Source organism: Hydra vulgaris, chromosome 02, assembly GCF_038396675.1.
Source record: "Hydra vulgaris chromosome 02, alternate assembly HydraT2T_AEP".
NCBI classification, from domain to species: domain Eukaryota; kingdom Metazoa; phylum Cnidaria; class Hydrozoa; order Anthoathecata; family Hydridae; genus Hydra; species Hydra vulgaris.
In genome coordinates this window covers 18,952,265-18,966,183 of record NC_088921.1, presented here as the reverse complement: position 1 = coordinate 18,966,183, position 13,919 = coordinate 18,952,265, and the positions used below count along the sequence as shown (strand labels likewise).

General features: G+C 26.5%; 1 protein-coding gene across 1 annotated transcript in view; it reads right to left on the bottom strand.

The window, feature by feature from the left end:
• Nucleotides 1-13,919, bottom strand: part of LOC100210394 (ADP-ribosylation factor-like protein 1) — a 28,194-nt gene that overhangs the window by 923 nt on the left and 13,352 nt on the right. Inside the window, exons 6-9 of the mRNA XM_065790260.1 lie at nt 13,170-13,185; nt 12,502-12,613; nt 5,940-5,987; nt 1,707-1,837 (exon numbers count right to left, since the gene is read on the bottom strand). Of these exons, the coding sequence (XP_065646332.1) occupies nt 1,707-1,837; nt 5,940-5,987; nt 12,502-12,613; nt 13,170-13,185 (307 nt within the window). The remainder of the gene's footprint in view (nt 1-1,706; nt 1,838-5,939; nt 5,988-12,501; nt 12,614-13,169; nt 13,186-13,919) is intronic.

Sequence of the window (13,919 nt, the reverse complement as noted above, 5' to 3'; positions counted from 1 at the left end):
TGTAGAAAAGATAATTTTAATAAAAATAATTTTTTATTCATTTTATGAAAAATGTACATAAAAATCTACTAAATTAAAATTCATTTAACTTTTCACGAATTCTTGTGTAACTTTTTACACTGGTCTTCTTTTTCTTCTTTCAAAATTAAATTTACTTTCTTTTTAATTAAATTTACAATCTTCTTTCGAAATTAAATTTACAATTTTTAGAAAAAAAGTTAAAAAATGAAAATGGTGAGCAGTGAATTATATGGTTGAATGAAATGCGACTAATATTAGGCCTGAACTGACCTATAAATTTTATTATAGTTATGAAAATATAATTATTCATATTTTAGTCATAGATGAATACGTCACACGTTAACTCTTGTGTCTCATTTATTAACGCCGAAAACAAAATTTGTAAATTTGCTTACCAGCTCATTCGTCGCACATTCTTTGAAAAAGAGAAAAAATAGAACTAGAAAAAAATTTAGACGTTAAATTCCGTTGTGAATGTTTCAATATATATTTAAAATTCTCGAACGATTAAATGATGCCGAGAGTAAAAGTGGTAGCGTATACGTAACAACGTAAGCTTAACTTTGATGATAAACAGCAAATAAAAACATTAGCTACAGTAACTCTACAAAAACAACATCAGGAACAAAACTGTGAAGTTTTAAACAAAACTTCAAAAGATCAGTATAGTGATTGGTACCAGTGTATAAATTTAAAATGCAAGATTTGGCTTTTTGAAATATGCATACGATATGTAAAAAAAGCATAAAGCGATATGTAAAGGACACCAAGTGACAATTTAACCTCCAAAACGACATTATATTTTATTAAAATTTTTAGTTAATTTTTATTAGTTTTTTTTCTTAAATTGGTTCATTACCTTTCGATTTTGGATAATTCTTTGGTTTTTATATATTTAAATACAACTTAAAATTTAATAACTTTAAAATTTTAATAACTTCATTTGACCTAATTCACAGATTAATTTTTTGACAAGTTATATGATAGTTATGCATTTTGATTTGTAATATTTCAAAACATAAAAATCAGTTATTAAATTTTCTTTCGATTATTTTAAATAAAATATATTGTAATACATCAAAATATTGTAATATATCATTATTATTTGGTCTATAACTCTCCTTTAATAAATGCTGAGTATTGTGGAGGAAAGTAAAGAAAGTAGGGTCAAACCAACATGATTTCAATTTTAAGTATTAACTAAACGTGAAAACAACATAGCGTTTACTTCGTAAGTCTTCCATTCTATAAAAATTCTATGACATATTAAACCTTTTACCACGTGTGAAATATTGTTGAAATTTACAAAGTGCAACTAATTAAACTTCTTTACCTTAAATATCATAGTCTTTAGTCATAGTCAACTTAAATGAGATTAGGTAACTAAGTTATCATAGTCTTTGTCTTTAAAAAAAAAAAAAAAAAAAAAACTTAAAACAGATCAGGTAACTAAGTTAGTGAAAAAAAAATTCGAAATTTTGACCCTAAGAGCAGGTAATATTTAGAAACATAAAACTGTTTTGATTTCAAAACTACACATGGATATTTTTAAAAAAGCATTCAGTTAAATACATACCAATTGTATTTGGTATTAATAATCCAACAATTTAATATAACTAACAAAATATTTAAAAATTAATTTATATTAGGATTATAGTTCTAGAACATAAAATTAAAAAACGTACCAATCCATGGCTTCTGTTAACCCCTCTCCTTTTGTTGCAGATGTTTTAAAAATGGACCATGTTCTTGTTTTAAGCGAAGATAAACCTAAAGCATTTGAAACTTCGGCAGCAGTCATTGCTCCTTCCATATCCTAACAAAAAAAAATCAATAAAATGATGTTAATAAAACCAATTTTAAAAAACTACATTATCAACATTTTCTAAAAACCTGTGTTAAAATTTAGATAATAAAAAACAGAATATTAAAAACTTTTCTTGAATCACTTTTTTTTATGCAGAATCATCATGAATTTGTTTTAAGAAAATGTTTTCGCTAGCAACTCTATTTGAAAAACGAAGGTACCCAACCTTCATTTTTCAAATCAAACTTTTTTCCACTTTTTTGGTTTGGGCAGTTTTTTCTAGTTTTTTTTACAGTTTCTTAAGGAACTTCTTATGAAAAAGTTAATTTTTCTTGTACAAGAATTGTAGAAATTTTAAAAATCAGTGTGTGTTATTGTACAATACAGGGTGTTGGTGGTGCTCCTGGTATTAGCCTGTTTAGCAGACCAGAACTAAAAATACTAACTTGCTGAAAATGTTTACTACTAGAAAATCTAACGGTGATGGGTCAAATAAGTTCAATCTTTAAAGATCACTGTCTTCTATCAATGCAAACACCTACAACAAAATTAAAATAATCTCATATCCTGAGGAAACCTTTATTTACTAACATAGGTAAGTCGATAAAATAAACAATATTTTTTCCAAAATATTTAATTTTTAATTCACATTTTTTTACATTGTAAAATGACCTGTTTCTGTCAAGATTTTCTTATCTTTTTCATTATTCAAAATACAGTGCAATCTGCAAAATTTATTTTCAATTTCAAAAAGATTTTACTTCTTACCTTCTTATCTAATGTGATTGATCTCTGTACATTTAAACAAAACTCTTGTTGTATCTTGTTGTAAGTTTTGTGCTTATACTGCCAAACAAATATTTCTTAACATAAGAATATCAACAACTAATATTCTTTTTAGAGCATAAGATTATCAACAACAAATATTTGTTTTAGAACATAAGAATATCAACAACAAATATTTGTTTTAGAACATAAGAATATCAACAACAAATATTTGTTTTAGAACATAAGAATATCAACAACAAATATTTGTTTTAGAACATAAGAATATCAACAACAAATATTCTTTTTAGAGCATAAGAAAATCAACAACAATTTGTTTTTTTTAGAGCATAAGAAACAAATATCAACGCCTTTGGATTCTTTTAAGCTATTGAGACTTGGAAATTTCGAACAGCTACTTTTATGTTACAAAGGTGATGAATACCAGGTCTACTACTCAACAGCATTCTGAATAAAAATAATTTCTTTTTTAATATAATCTTTATAAGTGCATGCAGATAGATCCAGTCTATAACTACTTCTAGTATCACAACTGATGATCCAAAACTATCGAGATAACCAAAAACTATTGAGATAACCTGACCAATGAATTTTATTATAGTTATGAAAATATATTTATTCATATTTTAGTTATAGACGAATACATCACACGTTAACTTTTGGGCCTCATTTACTAGCATCGAAAACAAAATTTGTAAACTTGCTTACCAGCTCATTCGTCATTCTTTGAAAAAGATAAATAGAACTAGAAATAAAAAATTATTGAAGCAACTAAAATATGAATTTTAATTAAATTGGAATGAAGCTGTTTGATCATTTATCAGTAAGAGATAAACAAAAACTATTGAGGCAACTAAAATATAAATTTGAATTGGAATGAGGCTGTTCAATCATTCAACAGAAAACTTGAATAAGTAAATACTAATCAAAATACTAATGTCTACATATAAATTAGTTAAACAGCAAGTGTTTTATCATAATAAATCAACAAAAAATATCAACAACAAAATAATTTATTTACTACTTTGTTGCTTTGTATCATTATATGATTGTAGTGTTTATTGCTAAGATTTGTATTTTGGCTTAGTAACTGTTGCTAATAACAATTTAAATAGCTTAATCTCATTGAAACATTTTATAGCCCAAACAGAATGTTTATATCATTGAAATATATTTTATAGCCCACACAGAATGCTTTATTAATTGAAATATATTTTATAGGCCAGACAGAATGTTAAATTCACATGGATAAAGCACAAAAAAAACGTTTTGATACAAAAATAAGTAATACTCATTGGTATCATATTTTTGCTTTAAAAAATATGAAATGGTTTTTAAAATATGTTTAAAATTTAAACATGATTTAATAATATGATTTAAATTAAAATAAGTGTATTATTTTTCTTCTTATCATATATAACCATGACGATCATATATAATCATGACAATCATATATAACCATGTTATCATATATAACCATGTTACTAATCAATGAGGAAATTTTTTGATCTTTTAACTTTTAAAAAAACTTAAGTAATCAGAAAATAGCAGTAAAAATGTAAATAAACAGAATAAAAAAATAAAAATTTCAAAAACTTATAAACATAATAATAATTAGGCTGTTAACTTTAAGAAAAAAAAAGAGAGAATAATATATTTTGATTAGAAAGTTTTATTGACCATTGATTGGATTAACAACTTTGCCTTGCTCAGTAATTTTTTTTTATTGAATAAAATGATTGTTTTTAATAAACGTTATTTATTACTACTTAGTTGTTTTTTTAAGTTTGTTTTTTTGTTTGGAATAACTTAGTTTGCCTCAATAAATGTTTTTTTTTGTTTGGAATACTTATTTGACTTCAATAAATCTTTTTTTGTTTTAAATAGAATTTAAAAAAAAAATTTTTAAATTGAATTAAATATTTTTTTGCTAAGAATAACCTGTTTCACTTTAATAAATCAACCATATGATATTAGTTCCTAGTAACAGATGGTTGAAAGCATAAACAAAATTTAAAAAATTTGAAAAATAATTGTAATTAAATATGATTTTTTGATTTTAACATATTTAAATGTTGTTAAAATGTTTCTTTTTGTTTATTTGTTTCATTCTTTTAGCAAATGAAACTTTGAAAATGAAAGGTTAGGAATTTTTTTAAACATTAAATTTCTTACTGATACATTTGAAGCATCAGTCATTTGCATTTATTTGTTAGTAAAGCAAATATAGGTAGATATAAGAAAATTATAGGCAGCAATAGTACAAGAACAGTTGTCAGCCTTTTTCACTCTTCTTAACTTGTTTCACTATTCTTAACTATTTAACTTAATCAAAACCAATCAACTAAAGTCTCAATAGCTTTACTGATAGCCTGTTTGAAATATGTTTGTTGTAAAGCTTCTACAAATACCAGTCAGATGAGAATAATGTTGAAACTGAAACCAGGGTCCTACAAATTCTTTCACTAGTTTAATAAATGAAATAATCTTTTCCAAAGTTAGATATTTTTGTCTTAAGTAAACATCAGAAACCCATCTCCTGCTTTCTGACTTATTCAGGATCATTTTGAAAAAAAACTTTTTTTTTTAAATTTTTTATTTATATATAAATATTTTAAATCAATATTTTGATAAATTATCTTCATTTAAACAAATTGTAATTTATTGAGAATAATCTGAGCTTTGAGTCATTTAAAAAAAAAAAAAAGAAGCTTTAAGGCACACACCCCATGATTTGAAAACAGAAACAAAAATGCCCACAAAAATACCTCAAGTAAAACCTCCTTGAAGAAAACTAATTTCATGGTTAAAAAATGATTCATCATAAAAAGAATTATAAGTTTCAAATTTCATCAAAAAAAATTCTGGCGTTTAAAAGAAACAATCATGTAAAGTTTAGAACTTTCAATTTTGAATGTTTTACAGATTTATCAAAGATTCTGAAATCAATTTACCTGGTACCTGTTTTTTATTATTTTGCAGATTTAAAATCCTTATAAACTCTCTTTCACTATTCCTAGATTTAAAATTCTAGAAATGGTATTAGAAATTGTGGCTTTTAGTTGATATCAATATAATTTCTGGTCTTATATCTGACATATGAGCAACTGGAATATATTTTATAAATTATTTATAAATCAAAACTTGTTTAAAACTTGTTTAAAACTTGCTTAAAAATAAAAATTGTAAAAAGTAAAATTAACTTCGTAGTATTGCACATTTTTTTAAGTTTTAAATTTTTTAAATTTAACTCAAATAAATTTTAAACATAAATAACAATCATAATTTAATATCATAAATTATTTATTTTTACTAAATTGTTAACCTGTTTGTTTGCAAATACACAAAGAATAGTTTTTCTTAACTCTTCTTCCTAAAAAATAATTTATATTACTTTTATGCATGACTAACAAACGTGCAACTAAAAAACATTCAACATAAAATATATTAAACACACAATTATATGAGAAAATATTTAAGAAAAACTATATATTTATTTACATTTATTATTAAAAAAATGTTTGATATTTGTTCAAACATTGTTGTGTACTTAGTTCTGCATGAACCGTTATTGATGAGGAAGGGTTTGGGTTTGAGCAAGTACAACCTGTCCAATATATAAAGTTTAAAAATTTAGAAGAAAAATACACTTTATGAAAGTTAAAGTTCCATGCTTATTGAACCCTTATCAGCCATAATGTAAAATAAAAACCGGATTAATTTTCTAATGGTCTTCTTTTATCAAAGACCAATCAAAAACTAATTACTGGTTTTGAATTATGAGAAGGTTTTGTGTCTAAACCTAGAAATAACTTTGCCCCTCTAAATGTTGGTACAAAAATATTTGTTGTAGATACAAAAAAAAATCGTTGTCATTTAAAAGTGATTCATTTTTGAATGGCCTTCGTTTATCAAAGACATCAGAACTCATTCTACAGTATAATACTACTGTTAGCTCTAATAATTTCAATATTTTGTGTTTCTTATTCGATAAAAAAATCTGGAAAATAAATAATTTTTTTAATTTAGAAAAAAAAAACATTTAGCTGTACAACTAGTATAAATAAGTCATAAAATTTAAAAAATAAATTTAAAAAAATAAATTAATTCATAATCAAAATTTTGATTATGAATTAATTATGAGTTGCATAAGAGATCATGATCAGGTTTAGAACCGAAAATTGAAAAAAAACTAAAATTTAAAGTGTTTCCCATTTGCTTGATAGCAAAAAAAGGATTCGTCTCCTTTAAGTAATACTCTTTTAAAAGTTGCCTCAAACACTCAGTTTATTGAATTTGATTGTTTACCAATAGAGCGTTGATCCATGACCAAATGTTTTTGATAGAATTAAGATCTAGTGATCTAGGGCAACAAAGCAACAAATTGAAAACTAAATTAACAAAAAAAAAATCTTTTTTTTGTTTAACTAGTGTCTCAATATGTAACACACTTAACAAATCTCTACTGCCCAATTCAAACACTCTTTGCACCATTTTTATCTTTTGCACCTACGATAGGCAGGATTTTCTAATCGCAATGTAAGACTCATTAACTTTTTGCATTTTCATATAACGTTTTGCACCTACGATAGACAGGATTTTCATTTAACATTTTGTGCATACGATAGACAGGATTTTCTAATTGTAATGCATATTATCTTTTTTTGTTAAAAGAAAATGCTATTATATAAAATTATTTATTATTATAAAATAAAGAACACTGAAAATGCATTTTCAGTGTTCTTTTAACAAGTTTTCTGTTACATTTCAAGTTTAGAGGTAACTTTTTGTTGCTGAGTCTAGGATTTGTTGCTAGGATTTGACGCTACAATTTTTTCCGTTGGTTCTAAATAAGCTACCTTTGTCACAGTTATTAAGCTTGAATAAATGACATCACCTGTTTGTTTCACATCATCGCTTTTTGCACTCAAAATTCAGAACACCCACAAGTTTCTCTTTTTTATTCTTGCTATGTTTTTTTTTATTTGATCAATTTAATTTCCTATTTGATGTTTTCTGACCATCATTTTTGAACCATTCAAATTTTTCTGACAATCATTTTCATATCATTCGATGTTCTGTGAAAATATACTAAGCTTATATTTTTTTTTAATGTATACTTGTAAAATTTTTTCCATTTCTAAGTCGTATATATGTAATTTCTTGTATATTCTTATGTACTTTATTTTTTTCTGCATCAATAAGCACACCTGTGTGCTTATGATCCACCATAAGTAAGAAAGCTACACACACTTTGCTACGATTCATCACACTTTAGTTTATGAGAAATATTTTGTTTTGCTCTAAATTATAACAAAAGATTTTAGTGTATTTTGACCTAATATAGCATAACAAAATATTTTTCATAAGCTAAAGTGTGATGAATTGTAGCAAAGTGTGTGTAGCTCTTTTTGCACAGTCAAAATATTTTATAAAAGTGTTTTAAAATTCCTCTAATTGAAATTTTTGTTGCTTTTATCAATTAACTTTATTTTTTAATAATTAACTTTTTTTTTTTACTGATACAATTAGATAAAAAGAATTTATTAGATTTTATAGACACTATTTAATCATGGGCTTGTAGCCCAATTAAAACTTGGCTTATTAAATTATATTAAAATTGGCCTAAAAAATTATAATCGTAAACTTTACTTTTTGACCATCTAACTATCAGAGATTGAATCAGGTTGATTATGTTATTATTTTTTTATCCTACTATAAATTTTTTTATCCTTTTATATTTCTATATAAAAGCTACAAAAAGATTGCTTCATCCCCTTCCCAAATTTTTAAAGTAACATATTTCATAGCATTAGAATTATCTTGTTCATTTGTAATACATTCAAGATTTTTCAATAGGATTATAAAAGTTTTCGCAGAGAATAGTGAAAGTATAAGATGCAAAGATGCAATTGGCACTTTAATTTTATTTGCTCTGTTCTTCAAATGAAGTATGGAATGATAAGTTGTAAATTAAAACAAACTGTATGTTTTACGCAATGTAATGATATTGCTGCCATTATTATGAGCAATTTATTTTATAAATAATATATATTATTAGAAATTTATTTATGTAGTATGTTAATAATAAGCCATACTCTTACACAATATAATAAAATTGTTGGGATAATATTGGAATACTAATATTTTATATTACTTAATATGAGTAATATAAAGTCTTAGAAGTTTTTTCCAAGACTTTATATTAGTAAGTTCAACTAGGTAAGTATTAAGTACATATTTAGGCAGGTATTTATTTCTGATTCTTCAGTAAAAAAAAAAAAATTTTCACTAGGTTTGCTGCACTGAGTAAAAAGTTCTTTTTTTACTAGACACATGACTCTGAAATGGCTCAAAACTTGAACATGAGTTTCCGAAGAAACCCTTTGGAGGGATTAAAATACACATGCTCCCATTTCAAAAAATGCAAAAATTGAAATCAAACTATTTCGTTCGAGAAAGAAAATTGATTTTGAATTTTTAACATTTTATGAAGAAATGCCGGTTGACATAATTATTTAAAAAAATGATTTTGACTCATTCAAAACTGGAAATACCATCCAAATGTTTCTATATGTAGTATATGAGTGTTTGGAAATTAACTTTTATGTTATTGTGTTTAAAAGTTTATAAAAATCTTTCTTTTTATTAAGATTTTCACTCATTCATAAAAAGACAGAAATAATGCTTTTTGAAGTAAGCTAAAAATGCTAAATTTGTAGTCATAAGGGTGGCAATCTGACAAAATGTTTTTTTCACTTTTTTCGGGAAAAGGCATTGACCCTTAGTTGCTTTGGTATATGAATTGTGTCAAATCAAGTTATTTCATTAGAAATGCCTAACTCAGCTAAATTCCATGATGATTGCAGAAAAATTGTTTGTTTTCTTTGTATCTCCTTCTTGATTGATCAAGTCAAAGAAATATTTTCTGATGAAATTGATTTTGCCGATCAAAGGGTTCCCTTGGGAGTTTGTGATCGCTGCAGAGTTAACCTTCAAAAAAGGCACAATGGCAAAAATGTGACACTTCTAAGTCTTTTTAATTTTGACCAAATTAAAACCAGTCTCTCAACAAGAGGCCAGGACTGTGATTGTCTCATTTGCAAAATTGGCTGCCTTAAGCTAAATGAGAGACAACCCTTGGAAACATCAAGCATTCCATCATTATCATCAAAATCTGAGAAAAGATGTTCAGAATACTTAATAATCATTAGAAGAGATTTTCCACTTACTTGCAGTAAATCTAACTTCTGGGAGAATATGAAGCTGCTTGCATCTAAAGATTTGAAGGTTGGAGAGCAGATTGCATCATCTTTAATTCTTTCAAAAGATGCATCTCCCCATGGAACCATCAAAATAAGAAGATCTGGGGGTGGAAGACCATTGCCTTTAACACAAGGTATTGTTTTGGAAGATTTTTTTTACTTTTTATAATACAGATATATTTGTAATTTTACCTACAAATTTAAACAAAAAACGAATGATTTTTTATCAACTTCTCATGGACAAGCCTTCGTTTAAAGGAATACAATAATACTTACCTTTGTGCCAAACTGATGAAAAGTAAAAGAAAATTTTACATAGAATGGACTGTTTCATTTTTCTCACTTCTACTACATTTTTAGGCCCTGCATGTCAAAAGGAACTCTTCAAAATAGAATTGACTGAGATAGAGTTGACTGCCCAAGATTTAATGCATGTGCAATCTAACACAGTATTGTCAAATACAGGAATTAAAAAACTTGCTACAACTCTCAATCAAGTGTCAAAATCCAAAACAGTTGAGACTTTTGTGAGAAATTCTCTCAACTTGGTAAGCAGCTTTCTGATCATTTCACCCAAACAACAATTGGGTGACATGATCAGAATAAAATCAGTCATCCAACAGTGGTCCACTGCAAAAAACTCTCTCTGCATTTACAGATGAAATTTTGAAGAGAAGACAAGTTTTTACTGATCATATATTAAAGCATAGATGGAGGTGGGGGTTTTCTTAAAATCATCCTTGGAATCCAGGAGGATCTATCATCTCAACCACCTAAAAGAAAGTTATTGACTTCTCAGCTTGGAAAGGACAGTAGTGTTAAACTTCAGTTTCTTGTAGCCATTGCTGAAGATGTTCCAGAAAATTATGATAATCTGAGAACAACCCTGAACCTACTTATACCAAACAATGTGAAATACTTTGTTTCATGTGACATGAAAGTAGCTAACATCCTGTGTGGATGGCAGTCACATGCTAGTACCCATCCATGCACATGGTGTGATATAGACTCCAAGAATCTGTCCTTTAAAAATGCTGGCAAGGATCTAAAAAAAGCAAAGCAGTTCAAAAATGTCATTCATGATCCCCTTATCTCTGTGGAAGATGGAATGCTTGTCTAAGACATTGTTCCGCCAATGGAACTTCATCTACTCCTGGGTGTTGTTAATCACCTCTACAAAGCATTGAAGGTCCGCTGGTCAAAGGCTGATGAGTGGCCATCAGCTCTTCACATCAAATGTCAGCCTTTTCATGGAGGTCAATTTGCTGGGAATGAGTGTCAAAAACTTTTGAAAAACATTGATGTATTGCAACAGCTTGCCGAGAAAAATTGCGCTTTTGAAACATTTCCCATCATTGACACATTCAGGAAATTTGATTCTGTTGTGACAGCTTGCTTTGGCAATGCACTGGATGAAAGCTATATTGATAAAAACAACAGCTTTAAAAGCTTCTATCTTCAACTTACAATGGTCAGTGTCATTCCAAAGGTTCATTCAGTTTTTTATAACATTCAAGACTTTGTTGCTCAAAGAAAAGAGTCTTTGGGGTGTTACAGCAAACAAGCAACTGAGTCTATTCATCACAGCTTCAGCGTTCATTGGACTAGATTTAAAAGGCCCTCTCATCACCCAAAATATGGAATGAAATTGGAAGCATCAGTGGTCGAATTGAACAGCAAACTTTTGTAGAATGTAAAAAGAAATAATCAATGTGATTTTTATTTATTTGGAAGAATAAATGTGAATAAAAATTGTTTAGTGTTTATTATTTTAACTTAATTGTGATAAAAAAGACTCAATATTATAAATATTATGCTTTTGTCAAACAAAACTTCTACCACAACTACTTAGTACACTAATGTTTTTTTTAAACTAAGGATTATTCTAAATCCATACACATAATAATGGATTGTTCCAGCACACAAATTGCTACATATAGAAGCATTTGGATGGTATTTCCAGTTTAGAAGGAGTCAAAATCATTTTTTTCAATAATTATGTCAACCGGCATTTCTTTATAAAATGTTAAAAATTCAAAATCAATTTTCTTACTAGATAAAATACTTTGATTTCAATTTTTGCATTTTTTGAAATGGGAGCATGTATACTTTAATCCCTACAAAGGGTTTCTATGGAAACTCAAGTTCAAGTTTGAGCCATTTCAGACTAGTGTGTAGAGTTTTACTGAATTTCACATCAAATATGATCGTGTTCATTTTTCTGACAATCAAAAATGCAACTAAAACTGTTATTGTTTTAATTCACTTTGTTTTAATTTTTTCAATTTTCTAGTGTGCTTGATTAACTTTGTTAACAATTTTCTAGTGCTTGCTTAACTTAGTTATGAATCAGTATGAGTACCAGTTATTACTTATGAAGTTTCTCTGAAATCTATATGAAGGTTTACGGTTACTATAACTTTTTTTTTAATTTTTATATTCTATCAATCAATACTAGTTGTGATGCAACAACTCATCATTGTATTTTTAAACAATTCAACGTTTAATTGAATTTAAAAAAATATGTATTTAAGTACCATATAAGATGTATGTAATGTAATATGTGATTAGTTTTGTATAAAGTAATTTTTCAATAAAAACTAAAAATAAAAAATAAAAGACCTCTAGCATAGCTAATAACTCTTGCTTTGAAATGCTAATTCTTTCTTTATCTTGACTATCTACCACATAAATAACTACGTCAGTGTTGGCATAGTAACAACGCCAATATGGCCTGAAAACAAAAAAGATTGAAATCTATAAAGTTTGAAAAAATAGAAACAACTAAAAAGCACAAATACACCAATTACACAATTTATATGCCAGTTACATAATAATTTATAGAAATTAATATAATAAAATTTAATAGTAATAAAATGTTATTGTTCTTAAATTTTCTATTAATTCCATTATTATTTACTATAAGTACTATACAGCATTATTTTTTAGTAAAAAGGAGTTAAAAATTATTAATGATAAAGTGGATTTTTAAAAACAAGTCAAAGAATATTTTTAATAAAATACATAAAAAAAACTAATCTGTGTAAAACCTAATGTATGTATAAGATCCTGTAATGATTTATATCTAAAAAATAATACCTGGGCAGGCATTTGTCTATTTATTATATTTTTCAAAATATAAAAATTATTTGTTTTTTTGTTTTGTTTAATGGCAAGCAATTTGTCATTAAACAAAAAACAAAAAAGACAAAGTAATAGTAAATATTATAAACCAAAAAATAAAAATTTATATTAGATACTATAAATAAAAAAATAAAAAATTCACATACCTAATACTTGTTTGTCCTAAGAACAAAACACAGCATTTTTAAAAATTTATTGAAAATATATATAAATTAAATAAACAAATTAAAAAAGCAAGTCAAAATTATTATGAATAAACAGTATTTCTAATTTATAACATTTTGTGACGCTTTTGTACATTTCTACATTCAAAACATTTTATAAAGCATATTATTTTATAATAATAAATAATTTTATATAATAATTTAAGCATTGCAAATTGACCAACATATCTCTTGTAGTACCACTCTCAATTTGTTACTTTATGCAGGAGCCTTTTTCTCAAATTTATCATATTTTTAATCTTTTTCTTTTATTAATTCACCTCTCTAAGGAAGAGAAGTCCACTACAGTCCAAGAGGCTACTCTAATTGTGGTTACAGCCTCACTCAAAACTCTATAACTTCGAAACACGAACCTTGACAAACAAGGCTGCTGCACCGAGAAATAAGTTGACCAGGAACATGGTGGGAACTTCTTGCTTATGAAGCGAGCACTCTACCACTACACCATTACTTTCACATATGATAAATTTGTTGAAATTCAGATTCAGGCAAAGAAAAGAAATATTTTTAGGTGAATGGGGCATTTTGCCATGCCATGTAGCTAAATTAGTTATTGTCCAAAAAATATTTATACATTGTTGTGGCCAGACCTCTCAACAAACTACATCTAAAACTTTTCAAAATTTTTAACCAGGCTTGGACAGAAACTCCATTTCTGTACAAGCCTGGTTA